This window comes from Sinocyclocheilus anshuiensis, unplaced genomic scaffold (genome assembly GCF_001515605.1).
Source record: "Sinocyclocheilus anshuiensis isolate Anshui unplaced genomic scaffold, SAMN03320099.WGS_v1.1 scaffold86, whole genome shotgun sequence".
NCBI lineage: Eukaryota > Metazoa > Chordata > Actinopteri > Cypriniformes > Cyprinidae > Sinocyclocheilus > Sinocyclocheilus anshuiensis.
Genome location: NW_015547662.1, coordinates 3,221,514 through 3,239,815, shown reverse-complemented (window position 1 = coordinate 3,239,815; position 18,302 = coordinate 3,221,514). Strand labels below are relative to the sequence as shown.

The 18,302-nt window shown below is 38.1% G+C and overlaps 2 protein-coding genes across 2 annotated transcripts in view; both read right to left on the bottom strand.

Moving 5' to 3' along the window:
• The window catches only part of LOC107702375 (ubiquitin-like modifier-activating enzyme 6), a 16,040-nt gene extending 10,070 nt beyond the window's left edge, over nt 1-5,970 (bottom strand). Inside the window, exons 1-15 of the mRNA XM_016504676.1 lie at nt 5,814-5,970; nt 5,154-5,235; nt 4,952-5,046; nt 4,242-4,270; nt 3,705-3,799; nt 3,342-3,453; nt 3,114-3,194; nt 2,916-3,038; nt 2,638-2,761; nt 2,457-2,560; nt 2,313-2,375; nt 2,152-2,228; nt 838-904; nt 601-744; nt 1-49 (exon numbers count right to left, since the gene is read on the bottom strand). The exon at nt 1-49 is cut by the window's left edge and continues 1 nt beyond it. Of these exons, the coding sequence (XP_016360162.1) occupies nt 1-49; nt 601-744; nt 838-904; nt 2,152-2,228; nt 2,313-2,375; nt 2,457-2,560; nt 2,638-2,761; nt 2,916-3,038; nt 3,114-3,194; nt 3,342-3,453; nt 3,705-3,799; nt 4,242-4,270; nt 4,952-5,046; nt 5,154-5,235; nt 5,814-5,823 (1,255 nt within the window). The 5' untranslated portion in view covers nt 5,824-5,970. The remainder of the gene's footprint in view (nt 50-600; nt 745-837; nt 905-2,151; nt 2,229-2,312; nt 2,376-2,456; nt 2,561-2,637; nt 2,762-2,915; nt 3,039-3,113; nt 3,195-3,341; nt 3,454-3,704; nt 3,800-4,241; nt 4,271-4,951; nt 5,047-5,153; nt 5,236-5,813) is intronic.
• Nucleotides 5,971-7,693: 1,723 nt separating this feature from the next.
• LOC107702378 (NACHT, LRR and PYD domains-containing protein 12-like) overlaps nt 7,694-18,302 on the bottom strand; it is a 13,322-nt gene continuing 2,713 nt past the window's right edge. Inside the window, exons 7-14 of the mRNA XM_016504679.1 lie at nt 16,853-17,913; nt 15,665-15,838; nt 14,228-14,398; nt 13,363-13,533; nt 11,093-11,266; nt 10,345-10,518; nt 8,318-8,496; nt 7,694-7,952 (exon numbers count right to left, since the gene is read on the bottom strand). Of these exons, the coding sequence (XP_016360165.1) occupies nt 7,951-7,952; nt 8,318-8,496; nt 10,345-10,518; nt 11,093-11,266; nt 13,363-13,533; nt 14,228-14,398; nt 15,665-15,838; nt 16,853-17,913 (2,106 nt within the window). The 3' untranslated portion in view covers nt 7,694-7,950. The remainder of the gene's footprint in view (nt 7,953-8,317; nt 8,497-10,344; nt 10,519-11,092; nt 11,267-13,362; nt 13,534-14,227; nt 14,399-15,664; nt 15,839-16,852; nt 17,914-18,302) is intronic.

Below are 18,302 nucleotides of genomic sequence, written 5' to 3'. Positions count from 1 at the left end.
CAGGAAGAGATTGGAGGGGCTGAATCACCTCTATCGCATCGAGATAAAACTGTATAAACACACATATATAAAAAAAGAATGAATACTATTTCTTCCTATCAATGTCATGCACTACCATTCAAAAGTTTGGGGTCAGTAAGATTTTTTTTTTTTTAAGCAATTAATACTTTTATTCAGCAAGGATGCATTAAATTGATCACAAGTGACAGTAAAGACTTAAATTGTTACTCTTTTTATATAAATAAATAAAAGCTGCTCTTTTGAACTTTCTATCCATCAAAGAATCCTGTATCATGGTTTTCACAAAAATATTAAGCACTGACAATAAGAAATGTTTCTTAAGCACCAAATTTAGCACATTAGAATGACTTTATGACTTTATATTTGAAAATGTAATAAATTAACTTTAAATACATAATAGTATTTTTAATATTAAATATAATACTGTATTATTATATATTTTCTGTATTTTTGATCAAATAAATGCAGCATTGGTGAGCAAGAGATTTCTTTCAAAAACATTTAAAAAAAAATCTTACAGACGCCAAACGTTTGAATAGTAATGTACATTAAAGACAAAACATCTGACCTTTGACTTACCCATTGCTGAAGAGGAGAAAACTTTCCAGTGAGAGCCTTTAAAACCTCTTGACTAGCAATACCACCCACCGCTGCCGCTAGAGGAGAGAGACATCCCCTCGCACAGCGCGACACGCTCCTCACCAGCTCCTGGTTTATGCATACCTGACGACACACACATTTACATTAAAAGACGGAAGATTGAAGATGTGCACAACAGGAAGTGACCATGTAAATGAGTGCTTGTGCAAAACTGACTTTGTTTTTAAGTGTTCTGCTGATCTCCTCTGTGAACTTCAGGAGCAGCTCAGCATCCTGCAAACAACTACACAGAGCAGAGGAAAATAATCCAGCACAATGTTACTCATCCATGTCAATCACAATCAGAGAGAGAGAGCTAAATGAAAGATGAAACAAGCAGTTTGGCTGTTCACACTTAATGAGAAATGACACAGACAATATTTGATGTTTTAAGTACAGTTATGAGAAGCCCTATTTTAAACCATTACAATTTCACAGTGGACTATTCAGCACAACGCTGCATAAAAAGAAAGAAATGATGCACTGAAATGAAATTTTTATTTGAAACAGAATTTAAAGTTTTCATTTGGCTGAAAACTGAAACTGAAAATAAAGTTTCAGTAATTAAATTTAGGTAATTGAACTTAGTATGCTGTTCAGGGTGCTGCGTTCACAGGTTTGAGGCATCTCTCAGATAAGCAAACTTCATTTGATAAAATCTATCGTCTTTTATCATCATATACACTTTTTTTGTCTTCACAAAAACCCTTCAAAATAACAGTTTGGGTTAAGTTAAAGAAGAATTGTGACAGAAATACATTACTACTGTATAGTAGAATGTACTTCTCAAAGTACTAAAAATAATACTATTAAATTAATAAAACAATTATTAAGCTTAAGAAATATGCAATTTTTCATCAATGTTTTAAATTTAACAGTAAATCTCGGTTGTGCAGCAAATTGTTTCATAAAAAAAAGTGTTAATTAAACAAACAAAAAAATTAAATTTTCATTTGATTATATTTTAAAAGTTAAAAGAAACTTAATGTTTTATGCCTTATTTTAGGAAAAGTAGGGGGGGGGGGGGATAATAAAACTGATTTCATTGGGCCCTAAAAATGCAATTATTGTTAATATTTTTTCATAAATTGTATGTTTGGCTATTGGCTATGATTTCAATTAATTAGACGTGCTTTTTGATTACCAAAAATAGTATTTAAAAAACAGAATTTGGAAAAATATTAAACAGAAAAACACTGATTTGGAAAAGCAGATTTCATAGGGCCCTACTTATTCATGCTGTGTGTGCAAAACAGACGCTGACACGGTCAAAATTAATCATTTGAGAAGTGCTGTTCCGGTCCAAAACTCTTTTGGCTGTTGAAATTTTAGTGCATCACTAATAGAAATAAACCCTCTTGCACTCAATCATTGCTTAATCATGCCACGTCTAATGTAGGACAAAACCTATTCAAAAAATGGTGATCTGCTGCTGGTAAAGCAGCTCACTCGGGTTTGAAACACTGCCTAAAAGATGAAAAATGTATTTACCCAATGTTGGGGAGTCTAGCATACTGTTCCAGGAAAGCATCCAAAGCTAACATGATTGTATGGAGCTGCAGAGGGGCCTGATTGGATAAGGACACATTTATTAAGTTAAAAAGTGACTGATTCTCATGTCAATAATGATGAATGGACTCTATATTTCTGACCTCTGGTTTACTAAAGTCTGGAGTAAGGAGCCGGGGGTCAGATAACTGCTGCTCCATCGTCTCCTACACAGACCGTAGAGAAAACAGTTAATCATTGTACTTCACCAATATTAAACAGACCAACTGAAGGGGGTGTTAACATACAAAGGTGAAGATTTTGGGCATCTTGACCAGGCGGAAGATTCCTGCATGAGCGTACGGCTGGAATGATGAGGTATCACCAATCGCAAAACTGTAGGGAGACAGAACTAAATACACACACAGAGTTAAATATGTAAGTAGAGTACATCACTGTGCATGATGACTGTAGAGTTTGTGTTTATACCTGTAACTTGGTGAGTGGTACCATTGAGTTCACTCATGCCACTGATCTCTTTAAAACACACACTCTGCCCAGTCTGGAGGCCATGTGTTCGGCTGTCCATACATGTCACAACACCAGGATTCCCCTGCGATTGGATGTCAAGCAGGATGTTAAAAAGCAACCCAAATCACAGAACTGAGAGTTTCAGCTAAAGTGCAGCATTCAGACTAAATGTGACAAAAGTAATGATCAAATGCCAAGAGGAATGTGAAGGTTTGACAGTTCAGCGCTCTCATTACCTGGCTGATGTTTTGGATGAAGAGCTCTTTTGGTTCTTCTCCCGTAGGGTCCGACACCTCAAACGCCTCCCCAAAATCACAGAACACTCGCGAGCAGATCCCAAACACATCACAGCCAATGAACTGCACCAAAAACGCATTTTCAAGCATCCAAACAGAGTAATATCTATATGCAAGTATGTCTGGGAATGACCGTACCTTAATAGGAGGTTGCTGAGAGTGGCAGAAATAGTCGATTCGTTTCTGTAAGCTCAGCTTTGTTCCTGTTAACACTACACACTGAAGAAATAAACACAAGAATAGAGACATTAAGTATGATATGAACGTACAGAATAATGTAAATAATAATGATCCGATTGGAATGAAGTTAAATAATATAAAATGTTTGTTGCACTTTAAATTTTGCTGTTGTCAGCGGAGACCAACCTGGTATCTCTTTAGGAAGCTGAGGTCAGTGTTTTCATCCAGGACATCAGTGGCCACACTGACCTGAACGTATGGGTTTAACTCAGCCACTCGAGAATGGACAGCCTCCACCCTAATAGAAAAAAAAAATCATTATGATTACTGCACATCTTCATAGAAATAAAGAATTAGAGTCTTATAAGGCCACAGAGACACACATGAGTTCATTAGAGGTGGACTATATATAGATCTTATAAAATTCATTTTATATCAAGGTATATACAGTATATATATAGTCACAGTTTAGATGCTTTTGTTCTAGAAAAGATAATAAAAATAGGGACTGAATTCAGTCTGCGTGAAACAAAAGTAACCATAGTGCACCTTTTCTTCTGGCTATGCACATCCTCCTCTCTGATGAAGAAGTTGGTGCCAAGATCCCAAACTTCACATCGCTTACAGTCATGAAAAGTGACTGCCTACAAACACACATGTGCAAAACCTCATAAGACAGTCATAATACAACTAAAAAAATTAACTGATCAGCAAATATTCCAAGTCGCCTATGACAATAAAAAATGAGTTCACAATACCCTATATATAATAGTTCAAAATTAACATTAACAAAACATTATACAAAAAAATAATAAATTACAACAGTTATGTCACATTGTAATAGTATTTCACAATATTACTGTTTTTTTTTTTGTTTTTTTATCAAACAAAGCGGCCTTGGTGAGCAGAAGAGACTTCTTTCAAAGACAGTAAAGAAATCGTATCAACCTTAATACACAAGTGTATTGCCAAATAAACAAAAAATCAACCATGATATTTTGTGTATGCCAATGAAATTAATTATTAATTCCATAAAAGTGTATATAGAAAAAACAGAAATAAACGATATCTAGACATTTATCTTACCTTCACTCCTGCCAGAACAATGTTTTTTGCTGCACAACATGAGAGATTTTTGATTAGAACTTGGTGTGAAGTACAGCACTCAACAAAAATGACAAAAATGGTTTAAAGGGGTCACATATGATGCTTTTTTAAAGATCATTATTTTGTGTATTTGCTTCAACACTAACTGCGGTTACTGAAACCACGGCTTCTTTCTTTGCGTGCACATTTGGGCCGCATTATGCAAATATTTCCACATAGTGAGGTAGATATGTGGGGGCGTGTTAGAACGAGCCGTTTTAGGGGGGCGTGGCAGAGTCTTAACTTTGATAAAGAATTATCTCTTTGGATTTGAGACTTTAGTCTTTGCAACTTCAGGGATCTTATCTATGCACAATCAGCTTGTAACACTCCAAAGAGAAAGGCAAACATGAAATCGCATCATATGACCCCTTTAATATAGACTGAAGATGATGTAGATGGTATTGAATTTATAACTCATAGGATATGAAAGCAGGGAGCTTACTGGAGGAAAAACTGAAGAAATACATATACATAAATCACTGACATTTCAGATCATGATATTCTAGAAACTAGGTATTTTCTACACCCTCATACTAATGTATAGCCATTTATAAAGAGATCGTAAAAGCTTGTAAACAGGAAAACAATGAAATACAAATATGAATACGAAAAAAGGACTGGAGTGGTGTATGGACGGCACAGCTCACCTATTTCCACTCCAAGGGCTCCCATTCCACTGAGAAACACAGCGGACTGGGCCATCTGCTGCATAGCACTGTCCCCCAGCACATACCGCTGCCGACTACACACACAAACACACAGTTAGGAGCAGGAACGCTGGACTGAATCTGATACTTAATGAATCAGATTCTGTCTCAAAGTGTTTCAGCTTCAGTATTTACAGTGTACCTGTACAGAGAGTCATCTATGTCCATGGAGTCGGCCATAGTGGGAAGGGGAGAGGGGGTGTCCAGGTGTTCCTCTGTAAATTCTGTAGGAGAGATAAAGAGCATCTATTCACTAACGATGACAGCAGAGCAGAGAAACACAATCTGAGGCATTCAGTCCAGAAATCTGAATTTACAGCTGTCAGAGATCTGGGTATGTCATGCATGTTAATTCTCAGACACTTTTGACAGAAAAAAAAACAAAAAACAGTAGTCATACATCAACCTGACCTTCTCACAAACACCTCAGGACTGGCATCTCAGTTGTTCTTTAAACCAAACTGTAAACGGTTCGACTGATTCATTCAAAAGAACCGATTCAAAAGAACGATTCATTTAAAAATCTATATGCCTGCATGGCATTTTAGAACAAAAATATATTCACAATAGAAACCATAACTTTTAAGACTGTATTCATTTCAATGAGTGTTCCAGGTTTGGAAAACAATTTTAACATTCCCTGATGAGCATTCACACATCTAACGCGTATAATTTCCTCCATTTAAAGACTCTAAATGAATATCTAAAACACTAAATAAACCACATCATCACAAAAACATCTCGTATTTAATCTGAGAACGTTAAACATGTCCTAAAAGCATTACTTTATCATATTGCTTACTCATATCCATATATCATTAGCACACCGGCTAACTGAGCTGATCAGTAAAATAGCCTATCTGCTTAATTAGAAACAGGTCAACCGAATCTGCAGGCACGACCCTGCTTAATGCGCCTTTAGGGCAGCGGTGGCTTGTATTCAGTGAGTCGAGGTTTAAAGTAATGTCTGTAGTAAGGAAAAAGAGCTGTGAATTAGCTACCTGTCAATGCGCGAGAGGAACTGCACACTTCTTCTACTGCGCATGCGCGTGCGGTCATGGGACGCTGTCAACCGCCACCTCGTGGAATGGATTACTCGCCTATCCTCCTGAGAACCATTGAAAAGTTAAAAAGGTTTTGTGAATTTAGTTTTTTTTTTTTATGTCTTTACATTGGTTGGAGCATAAGAAACAAAAAAAAATTAAAAAAAATGTAATCATATTTTATATTTATAGGCAAAAACAATGATTTATTTTTTTCATTCACCAATCAGTTTTTAGGTTTCAGACTATTTTTAACCAAATATTGTCCAAAGATGATTCTCAACTATGTTATGAAGGACTATATAACATAATGATTTGATATATTTATATTTTATAATTTAATGAATTTAATATTTATAATAAATGTACTTTATGGAATATGTGTGTAAAATGTCCATAAATTGATATTCCCATTTTATTCAATGTTTCTACACACTGCATCTAATTTGCATATTAATGTGTTCTTGGGGCAAGCCATAATGAAAAAAGGGGGAGGAATAACTTGGCAACATTTTCATAAGAATATCTCATATTTCATAGGAATATTGATCTATTATAATTTCTTGTTGTGTCTCCCCAAAATGCCTGGTTAACATGATGTTTGTCCTGGTGTCCTCTACAGAAGACATGTATGAAAATTATGCCCCGTTTTGTAACAAAAACCGATTTGAAACCCCATAACATTTAAAAAATGTTTTAGTTAAGACAAACAATTTGAAAATTAGTCCGATTTAAATAATTACAAAATAGTATCATTATGTGCTAAATTTGATCCTTCTGTCAATATCAGTCATATTTAAAGAACAAGGAGAAAGTGTGTTTATGATCAAACCTCCAAACATTTGATATCTCTAAAAAGCCCATGCTCTGTCCAGGACATCCAGACTTAAAACTGTGGCAGGCAGTCTCAGAGAAATTCACTAAAATATAATGTCCTCTACAGAGGGCACAAGTCTATGCCTGGGTCCCAGGAGGATAATATTGCAGGGATTTTAAAATAGCACCTGCTTCATACTTGGACATTAAGAAAAGTTATCTTTGTAGGTAGACGTGTCTCCCTCTGCTTGTGATGACTTGGAATTCCAAAAGGAATCGGATTTACGTGTTTAGATTTAGGTCAGATGTCCAGATATTGAAATATGTATAAACACTTTTTGTAATTTTTTACTTAGATGTCACACTGGATTTAACAGTTACACCTCAAGCTGCAATGGCAATCATGTAAAACCATTCATTCATATTTCCCTTAAATTTAGGTATAAACCAGCATTAGAAAAAAAAAACTGTAGAGCTTTTGGTGTCTGAAAATTCCTCTTGATGTCAAGCATTTCTAAAAGCAAGAAGAGTCAAAAGACACTGAACAGATATTATTCTGACCAAAGGTATTAATTACATTCCTAAACTGCTCACCACAACCATAATGCTGCAAAGCATGGAGCTTTATAAAACTCAATAGAAAAAACAATAAACATGCATCAACGTAGGGAAAAGCAGAAAATGAGTAAAAGAATGTGAAGATTTAGAAGGAAATATTAATGCATCTTATAAAAATATATAAATAGTACAATTATTTTACAGAGAAATACATTTCATAATCTTTGTTTCTAATCTATTTCTTCTGTAGTCAGGTTCGTGAGTTTTTCAAAGTTATATTAATAAATGACAATGCACAATAAATCTCTTATATACACCATGTCTTGATTAAAATGAAAGTGCCCTGATTTTGTCACTTTGTGCTTTTAAATCACTCATTTTCATGTATAAAAGGATTTATTATCAAATTATTTATTATTAAATTAAATAGTGAGTTCAGTCTCTGTGTCTTCAGTCTCTGTAGTGGCTCATTTACCATCAGCTGATCCTGAGGAAACTGGACTGACATCGAAGTACTGAGAGTCCTACAATATAACACACAGACAGTCACATACGAGTATGAGACATTACTGCGGTCACATCACATCAGGAGATCCATTTTAGAAAAAAAAACACAGCCAGAGATATTAGTATATTCACATTATAGCCAGAGGCATGAATGAAAAACTGCTCAAATGATCAACAACTCTCTCTTTATCACTTACACACAGTGACACTGTAAGAGATTACATTTATATATAGATCAGTCATATCACAGAATTAAACTCTTATTAAACAGTTTGAAGTACAGAGACGGAAGTGGAGATTAATTATCTTAAATTCTGTAATTACACGAGGCCTTTTACTAAAATTGGATCAATATAAAAGCTTTAAATAAAAACATACTCACAATAGTATAGTTCCTCCAGTTTATAATGTGGATCACCTTTCAAATCAGAGAGAAACTTTACTTCAGATTGTCCTACTTTATTCCCAGTCAGATCCAGTACTCTCAGGTGAGAGGGGTTTGATCTCAGAGCTGAAGCCAGAGCAGCACAACCTTCATCTGTGACACCACAATAACACAACCTGTAGAGAACAATGACACAATTTGAATTGGTGTTCAAGTGAGCAGGAGAGGAGATATAATGAAAAGCATTGCGACATACTGCTGCTGACAGAATGAGATTTATGCATGTTGATGCTCAGTGGTGCTGTTTGAAACTGTCATGTGCTTCAGGACTGAACAGACACAAAAAGATGAAGGTGAGATAGTGACTGGAGACACAGTCACTTGCACCTCTAATACAAGCCTACAGGAGGACACTTCTGCTTCACGGGACCCACATGTTATGCATACATGTATACATATCTATGGTTAGAAATCCCGGTTGCTATAGAAACAGTCAGGGTTCAGAGACATGCGCTTAGGACTGCGCATGCGCACTGGCTGGTCTAGCCTGAATAATTAGCTTTTTTAATGCTATTTGAGCAAAAGAAACAACATTTATGAGACAGATTTTATTGGTGATTTCAAATATGAAATTTAATCATAAGCCTGGCGAACAGGTTTGGAGGATTTGACAATTCCCCATTCAAAGAGATAGGAGCTGCACTTGCATGTCCGAGAGGCGTTTCAAAGATGGCCGCAGGAGAAGGCGGCAAAATGCATTGCATTGCTCTCTTCACTTTTATATTTATGTTTTTGAACTGTTGGTTTTGTTTCCAAAGCTTCAGTGCATAACGACACTTGTGTCGGTCTTACAAATGTACTGCAAATGCTCTAAAGAACGCTGAAGGCGAACATAAATTAGATATACAGCTCTCTGCTTGCAGCGTGTCTATCATGCTCGTCAGGAAAGTAAATAATATGTCATTAATAGCAGTTCACTTTCGCGATTTGGTACGATTTCATTCATATCAGCAGCAAACCATACCAGAGTTCACATGAACCATACCCCAGACCACCCCTTTTAAGCGGACTCGGGTACGGTTCACGGGTGCGCACCCAAGTTCGGAAGACAGCATTCACATCATCCAAACTACCGAACTCTGACGTTAAAGGGGTCATATGATGCGATTTCAATTTTTCCTTTCTCTTTGGAGTGTTACAAGCTCTTGGTGCATAAAGAAGATCTGTAAAGTTGCAAAGACTAAAGTCTCAAATCCAAAGAGATATTCTTTATAAAAATTAAGAGTCAACCACGCCTACCTAAAACGGCTCGTTCTAACACGCCCCCACACCGGATCGGCTTTCACCGTGGATGAAGCGGAGTCCAGCCCGGGGTCGTCATGTGTGGTTGCCGCAAGCCCGCCGGACGCTCCTTCGTCGAATCCACCGGCCGCGCCGTTCTCAAGCCCGCCTGCCTCTGCTCACTCAAACCGGCCTCCGCATACTCTAGTCTGCCGGTCACTCAAGGCCGCGCGGTGGGTGACGCTGTTTTGTTGTGAAAGCGAAACTACTTTGTTTGGCCTTCCAAAAGAGGACACGACTAGAAATCAGTGGTTAAGTTGTGTTTACAACACTGTTCCAGAACAGTTTAACCCAAATATTCAGATGTGTGCTGCGCATTTTATGGAGGACTCTTTCCTGATCCTGGTAGAGTAGCCTACAATGCCGACTCACAGACTGCAAGTACATTTTTTATATTTAAAGGATTTGCCACTGATGATTCAAACGCGAGTTTTTTGGGCAGTGCAGAGTAGCACTTGTTGTTTGTCATTTCTCCGATAACAAATGCAGACATGGTTTTATGTTTACACGGTGCGATGCAACACAACGTGTAAAAAGTTAAGGTTTTTTTAACCTTAAACTGCATAAACATTTCATTACACCAAATTCACAAAATAATGTTATTTTTAGCAGCATCATATGACCCCTTTAATTAAACTAGAGTGCGCACCAAAAGTGCTAGTGTGAAAGAGAGATGATCTTACTCTAGCTTCTCCAGTTTACAGTGAGGATCCTCCAGTACAGCAGAGAGAAACTTCATGCTTGAATCTTGTAGTTTATTCCCAGACAGATTCAGTACTCTCAGGTGTGAGGGGTTTGATCTCAGAGCTGAAGCCAGAGCAGCACAACCATCATCTGTGACACCACAATCACTCAACCTGTAGAGAACAATGACACACTCTTCAGTCTCTCAGTTCTGATCAGGGCTGCGTTTCCCAAAACCATTGTTAGCGAACTATGGTCGTTAGTTCCATTGAATTCTATTAGCAACGACGGAACTTGCGACCATAGTTGCTTTCGGGAAAAGCACCCCAGATCAGTTTAGCAGTGAATCCATTATTACAGAGAAATTACAAACTTAAAACATTTACCATCTAAAGTCTCATTTAAGTGGGATTAAAAAATATTTCATAATTGCATTATGCATTATTATTTAAAAAGAGTCAGTGCAGAAAGATTAATATGATGAACATTAAAAATGTATCCAGCATGTTCTTCATTTCTCAGTTCTGACTGTGTTGAGCTTAAGTCAAGATATTGAAATTTTGATTTTGATGTCCAAGTATCTATTTCAGTGTGACTCAGTCCTGCAGTATCATATTACTGAGGAGCAGCTCATGTTTTCAGTCATTTACAGCTCAGTCAGCTGAACTCACAGCATCAGAAAGAGGCTGAACACTTCAAATATACTTTACATTGTGTTTCATGTGTGAGAGTCATATATGATCTTACCTTAGTATCTCCAATTTACAGTGAGGATCCTCCAGTACAGCAGAGAGCAAATTCACACTAGAACTCCCTAGTTTATTCCCAGTCAGATCCAGTTCTCTCATGTGTGAGGGATTTGATTTCAGAGCTGAAGCCAGAGCAGCACAACCTTCATCTGTGACACCACAATACATAAGCCTGTAGAAAACAATAACCGGTGCTTAATTTGTAAATCGGAAGGTAGCTCTGAAAAATAGTTCTGAAAGTTGTAGGGCTGAGCAACTCTTTACTGCCCTAGTACAACAGTAATCAAATAGAAATGTGGTCTCAGATAATTAACAGGAACTGAAACAGGTGTGTACCAATCAGAAACCATTGCAACTATTAAGCAAAGAGAACACAGGCAAACAGACACAGGGAAAACGAGACACAATGATAAAGAAACGTCTCGGTTACGTAGGTAATCTTGGTTCCCTGAATTGGGAACGAAACACTGGGAAGCCGTCACTATAGGAACACCTTCAGTGTGACGAATGTCTGAAGCCAGTAGAGCACCGCCCCAAGAATTACGTCACGTATGCTTCATATCAGCGTGCTACGTGCTATTTCATCAGATTTCTATGACGAAGGAAGCACTATTGAAGGTATGAGAACGGCCGACATTGCAGATGTTACATCCGTAACTGAGATGTTCCCTTTCATAGGTTCACTTCAACTCTGTGAAGCCATCGCTATGGGAACAATATACCATAACACCTGCACGTGAGGATAGCTGGAAGATCGAGGAAACAGTCCGCTCAAGCAGATAAACCTGGGTGCCAGGAGCCATCCTCACATCCAGACCGTAGAACTTGATAAAGGTGATCAGAGAGGACCATCATGCCGCAACATAAATATCTTCCAATGAAGAGCATTTTAAGAGAGCCTGAGAAGAAGCCATTCCTCTGGCAGAATGAACACACATACACCTAGAGGCGAAGCCATGTTACACGCCTCATAAGCCGCAGAGATAGCCTTGATCAACCAATTGAGACATCCTCTGTTTGGTGACAGCAGCTCCTTTGTTTTACCCTCAAAACATTCAGACGACAGGTAGATACACCACTGGACTGCGGGCATCTTCATCGGGCATAAATCACCCCAATCCCAAAGTTCCCAAAAAGCCTCAAAGACCTTAACCAGCCCCGGGCAAAGTCCATACAAGAAGGGCTGATTGAGCCTGCAGGTCCCCTCTTCTCTAAGAGAGAATAGAGCCACCAAAATGACCGTCTTAAAGGTCAAAAACTTTTCTGACACCACTAGCCATCAGCTCTGCCTTGGCCCTCCAGGCCTCCGGTGTCACCCTGGCTGTCCGTCTCTACGGCGTGAGGTCATTGCACATCGCTCGGTGGCAGATGCCGGTAAACTCCTCCACATAATCCTCCAAATATCGGCCACCTTGAAAAATAAAAATAACTCCTCCACATAGTCCCAGGCAGGGTCATGGTGCCACATAGATGTCAACGATTTCCATCTTACTTTTATTCTTTTAGGTTCGGTCTTCTGTCACGTTTCTGTGTAGTACAATCCAAATAAAGTGCACAAAGAAGAAGGTTCACAAAGAGTTTTAATAAACACATAGCAACACACTACACATTACCATAAAAGAGACAGAAGAACAGCTGCATCATCATCAAGCTGCTGACTTGATGATGCAAACGAACCGCGGCCCCTTTAAGGCAAGTCATTTCACTCGACAGCCATCTTTGAAACATCTCTCGGACATGCAACAGAAGAAACTCAAGGCTTAAATACACAGACTAGATAATTAATAGGAACTGAAACAGGTGCGTACTGCGTACTAATCATAAACCTTAGCAACTAATAAGCAAAGGGAACACAGGGAAAATGAGACACAATGACAAAGAAACAGAACTATACAGAACATAACTGTGACATATCCTACTGTTCAATCTATGAACTATTGCTTAAAAATGCATTGACTATATTATGTCTACATAAAATAGCAGTGTAAGCTTCCACCCTTACAGTTGTTCCAACAATATTGTTCCTCTGCATTATAGCCCTTTTTGTGTGAACAGGTCTTTAATTAAACTACCAGAAGCAACTGAAGCTTCAGTAAATGCTTAGTGAGTCAAAAACAGGAGCAGCAGGTCATGTGATGTGATGGAGATAAATGAAATTAACTTCATCTTCAGTTATCAGAGTACTTTGTGCTATCTTATTATTTTACAGAATTTAAAAGACACGCCTTACGGAGGACAAAGATGTGACTATGAGAGAGATGATCTTACCACAGTTTCTCCAGTTTACAGTGAGGATTCTTCAGTACAGCAGAGAGCAGATTCACTGAATTTCCTACTATATTCCCAGACAGATTCAGTTGTCTCAGGTGTGAGGGGTTTGATCTCAGAGCTGAAGCCAGAGAAGCACAACCTTCATCTGTAAGACCACAATTATACAACCTGTAGAGAACAATGACACACTCCCTCAGTTCAAATCAGATCAGTTTAGCAGTGAATCCAGAAAAAGTAGAAACTTAAAACACAAATCAATATATTTGATGGATCATTGGGCTGAGGTTTAAAATCTCACAAAGCACAAAATAAATAATATTTCTTAATAGCACTATTTTGATGCTAAATCTGTTTTAAATTACACTATTCACGATATAACTGAGCATCAGGTTGTGATGTGAACGTGTGTATTTCAGCTCATGTTTTCAGTTATTTACAGCTCAATCAGCTGAACTCTCAACAGCAGAAAGAGGCTGAACACTTCAAATATACTTTACATTGTGTTTCATGTGTGAGAGTCATATGTGAATATGTGAAGTGACATGTGGCCAAGTATGGTGACCCATACTCGGAATTTGTGCTCTGCATTTAACCCATCCAAGTGCACACACACAGTAGTGAACACACACACCCGAAGCAGTGGGCAGCCATGTGCTGCAGTGCCTGGGGAGCAGTTGGGGGTTCGGTGCCTTGCTCACGGGTCTCACCTCAGTCATGGTATTGAGGGTGGAAGAGAGCGCTGGTTATTCACTCCCCCCACCAACAATTCCTGCCGGACCTGAGACTCGAACCTGCAACCTTTGAGTTACAAGACTCTCTAACCATTAGGCCACCAAACCACTGCTGGCAAATATGATCTTACCTCAGTATCTCCAATTTACAGTGAGGATCCTCCAGTACAGCAGAGAGCAGACTCAACAAATTTCCTATTTTATTCAATGACAGATCCAGTACTCTCAGGTGTGAGGGGTTTGATCTCAGAGCTGAAGCCAGAGCAGCACAACCTTCATCTGTGACACCACAATAACTCAACCTGCAGAGAACAATGACACACTCTTCAGTCTCTCAGTTCTGATCAGATCAGTTTAGCAGCGAATCCATTATTGAAGAGAAATTACAAACTTAAGGACTGAGATCTAATGTCACAAAGAACAAAACATCTAAATATCACATATTTAGATCTGTACTAATATGTATGGAGTAATAATTTGCATCTAAAAAACAACTTGTTTATTGAACTGTTGTCTAAAATCAGTATTACATTTGCAATTGTGCTAATAGGCTATCTGAAAAAAAAAACAGCTCTCTCGGTCATGTTATATCTTGTTAAAAACTCCTTAGAGGGGAATATTTGCTCCCATATCTTGAATTTTGAGGCATTTCTATTAATTTTGGTGGCATTATTGCCCTTGCTCCTGTTAAATTCTGACCCTGGTTTTAAATCTTCACTTAGAAATCAGCTATCAGACTAACAGACCAAAAAATTACATAACCTAAATTTAACGATTACTCTGTGTAATTTGATGGAAATTTATCATATAATTGAAATGTGTAAGTCTTAACAGACAAATATTTTTGAGTGTAAACCTCAAATTGCAGAATAAACTGCTTAAACTCTCAGACTGAGTCAGCTTAACTGTACTTTACTGTTTTTATACAACGTGTCTATTCTATATCGATCACAAAATAATTTTTCAAGCACTGTGTGATTAGTCCAGTTCAGTATTTTCAGAAATTCTTCATAAATGTATATATTGCAAAAGATCATGTTGATTAATATATTTTTAGTGCATTTTCATGTCACAACATGTGGTCTGCTCAGAGTTCAGTTCAGTGTGAGCTGTGCGGCAACAATCGCCTCTCCAGAGTGAGGACGAGTCTAATATTAAAGAAGGCTTAAAAAGCTTGTGTTGATCTATCATTCACAGCCCATAGGTGAGGAATGGAAACCCTGGAGTAGAGCTGGAGCAGCAGAGTCATTACAGAATGCATTCAGCACAAATTGGAATCCACTCCGCACATATACAGTACTCTGCCTGACAGAAGGACACTTCCGCCCATGAAGGCAAAGGGCCAGTGGCTCGGGCCCCGTAGCCACCCCACTATTCTCTGGTGATAAACATACACAAAGAATAAATCCAGCATGTTCTTCATCTCTCAGGGTTTGAGTCTGTTGGTCAAGAGAGGCAGCTCATGTTTTCAGTCATTTGCAGCTCAATCAGCTGAACTCTCAGCAGCAGAAAAAGGCTGAACACTTCAAATATACTTTACATTGTGTTTCAGTCATATATGATCTTACCACAGTTTCTCCAGTTTACAGTGAGGATCTTCCAGGACAGCAGAGAGGGATGTCAAGGCTGAATCTTTTATTTTATTCCCAGACAGATCCAAATCTCTCAGGTGAGAGGGGTTTGATCTCAGAGCTGAAGCCAGAGCAGCACAACCTTCATCTGTGACACCACAACACCTCAACCTGCAGAGAGATGAAAATATTTCAACACTATCAAATAGCTATTAAAAAAACAATATAATATTAATACTGCAGTAAACAACTACTTGCAATTCCAATATAATTTATTCATATCATGACAAGGTCAAAGTGTAAGCACATGTATTTCCAAATTTTAATGTAAATCTAATGTTCAAATAAAAATTAACAAATAAAAACAACTTTATTGAATTCCATCAAAATTCATGTATTAAATCATTTTTAACTTGTATAAAACCTGCATGTTGGACTGTAAACTGGCAGAGAAATCATGTGCTCTAATGTGAGTCCAGCTCCTGTCTTGCCCCCTTCTCTGAATTGTCAAAATAAAGCTCCAAGTAGATGTGGTTTACAGCGATTTTACAACAGCTAAGGGGTTTTTGTTAGACATGATGTAACACGTAGTTAAACATCCATACACAATGATGAATCAAAAATCAAATTTTAATCTACAAGGCTCTCTGAAATACTTGATTCTGATTGGTCAGTCTTGACATTTCCGATGTCTGATACTTCCATACTTGAATATTTCATGTCCATGTACTTATTTATTTGGTGAAAAGGCCAATATGACTGTACATGATCCTTTAATTAAGAACTACCTTGCATATTTAAATTGTTGTCTTCAAAAGTGTAAGTTTCAAGTTTGCTGCCAAAAGAAATTTGAGCTACTATCAGCTGTTTCTCCACTTGTTTGGTTAGTCTTATTTCTTCTTGGTCTATTATGCCAGTGATTCACAATTCAAATATTTAAATTCCTTTTCTATTTGCAAAAACATTTTTAATATCTGTTAAACCTGAATTATTTATTCATATGCAACTTCTCTGACTTTGAATGTCTAATTTTTTTTTTTTTTTACAGTGTCACTGATTAGAAACACATCAAAATACTGACCACTAAACTCTACACAACATCTGCAGCGCTGAAGATTCATGAACTTTTAACTTTGATTTTCTTAATGTTTTAACAGCGAATTGATTGTTCTCAATGATACTTACTGAACTGATCTGGATTCTTTAATCACAGGCAGCAGCTTCTGAAAAACTTCCAGTTTTTCGGTTTCATTGTTTCCTTCAACAAACTTATTAATATCAAACTCATCCAGCTTCTTCTCTGATGTCAACAGCACAAAAGCTACGGCAGACCACTGAGATGAAGAGAGTTTGGCTCCCTTTATTGTTCCAGATTTCAGATACTGTTGTATTTCCTCCACTAGTGAATGATCACCCAGTTCATTCAGACAGTGGAACAGATTGATGAATTTCTCTGGAGAGTCAATGGTCCTGATCTTCTTCTTGATGTACACAGCTGTTTTTTTATTGCTGTCAGAGCTGCTTCTCGTCTGTGTCATTAGTCCTTGTAGGAGATTTTGATGAGACTCCACTGACAGACCCAGAAGAAACCGCAGGAAAAGGTCCAGGTGTCCATTTTTATTCTGTAGAGCCTCATCCACAGCTCTCTCGTGCAGCTCAGATAATAAATTATTCTGAAACCAATTCAAAACTTTCGATAGTGGTCTTTGTTTGGTGCTTGGATCAAACACATTTGTGTTGTTGTTTATACAGGAAAGGTGCACGTATAGAGCAGCTAGATGCTCCTGAACGCTCAGATGAACAAAGCAGAAGACTTTCCCTTGATACAAGCCAAACTCCTCTCTGAAGATCTGAGAGCACAATCCGGAGTAAACTAATGCTTCTGTTACATCAATGTCACACTCTCTCAGGTCTTCCTCATAGAAGATCACATTGCCTTTCACAAGCTGCTGAAAAGCCACTTTCCCCAGTTTGAGAATCATGTCTTCATCTTTCACTGTCTTCTCATAGTCCTTCTCATGTTTGATGTTGGTCTGAAGGATCAGGAAGTGTGTGTACATTTGACTGAGAGTCTTGGGAATATCTCCACTCTCTGCTTCGCTCAACATCTTCTCTAGAACAGTGGCTGAGATCCAGCAGAACACTGGGATGTGGCACATGATGTAGAGGCTTCTTGACGACTTCAGGTGTGAGATGATTCTATTGGCCAGACTCTGATCACTGATTCTCTTCCTGAAGTATTCCTCCTTCTGTGGCTCATTGAAGCCTCGTACCTCTGTCACTCGATGGACACACTCAGAGGGGACGAGATCAGCTGCTGCTGGTCTGGAGGTGATCCAGATGAGAGCAGAGGGAAGCAGATTCCCCACAATGAGGTTTGTCAGCAGCACGTCCACTGAGGCTGATTCACTTACATCACACAACCTCACATCGCTGTGAAAATCCAGAGACAGACGACATTCGTCCAGTCCATCAAAGATGAACAACACTTTATATTTATCACTGGATATTTCTATTTCTTTTGATTCAGTGAAAAAGGTATGAAGAAGATCTGAAAGACTGAGTGTTTTGTCCTTCACCAGATTGATCTCTCTGAAAGGAAGTGGGAATATGAGCTGGACGTCCTGATTCTCTT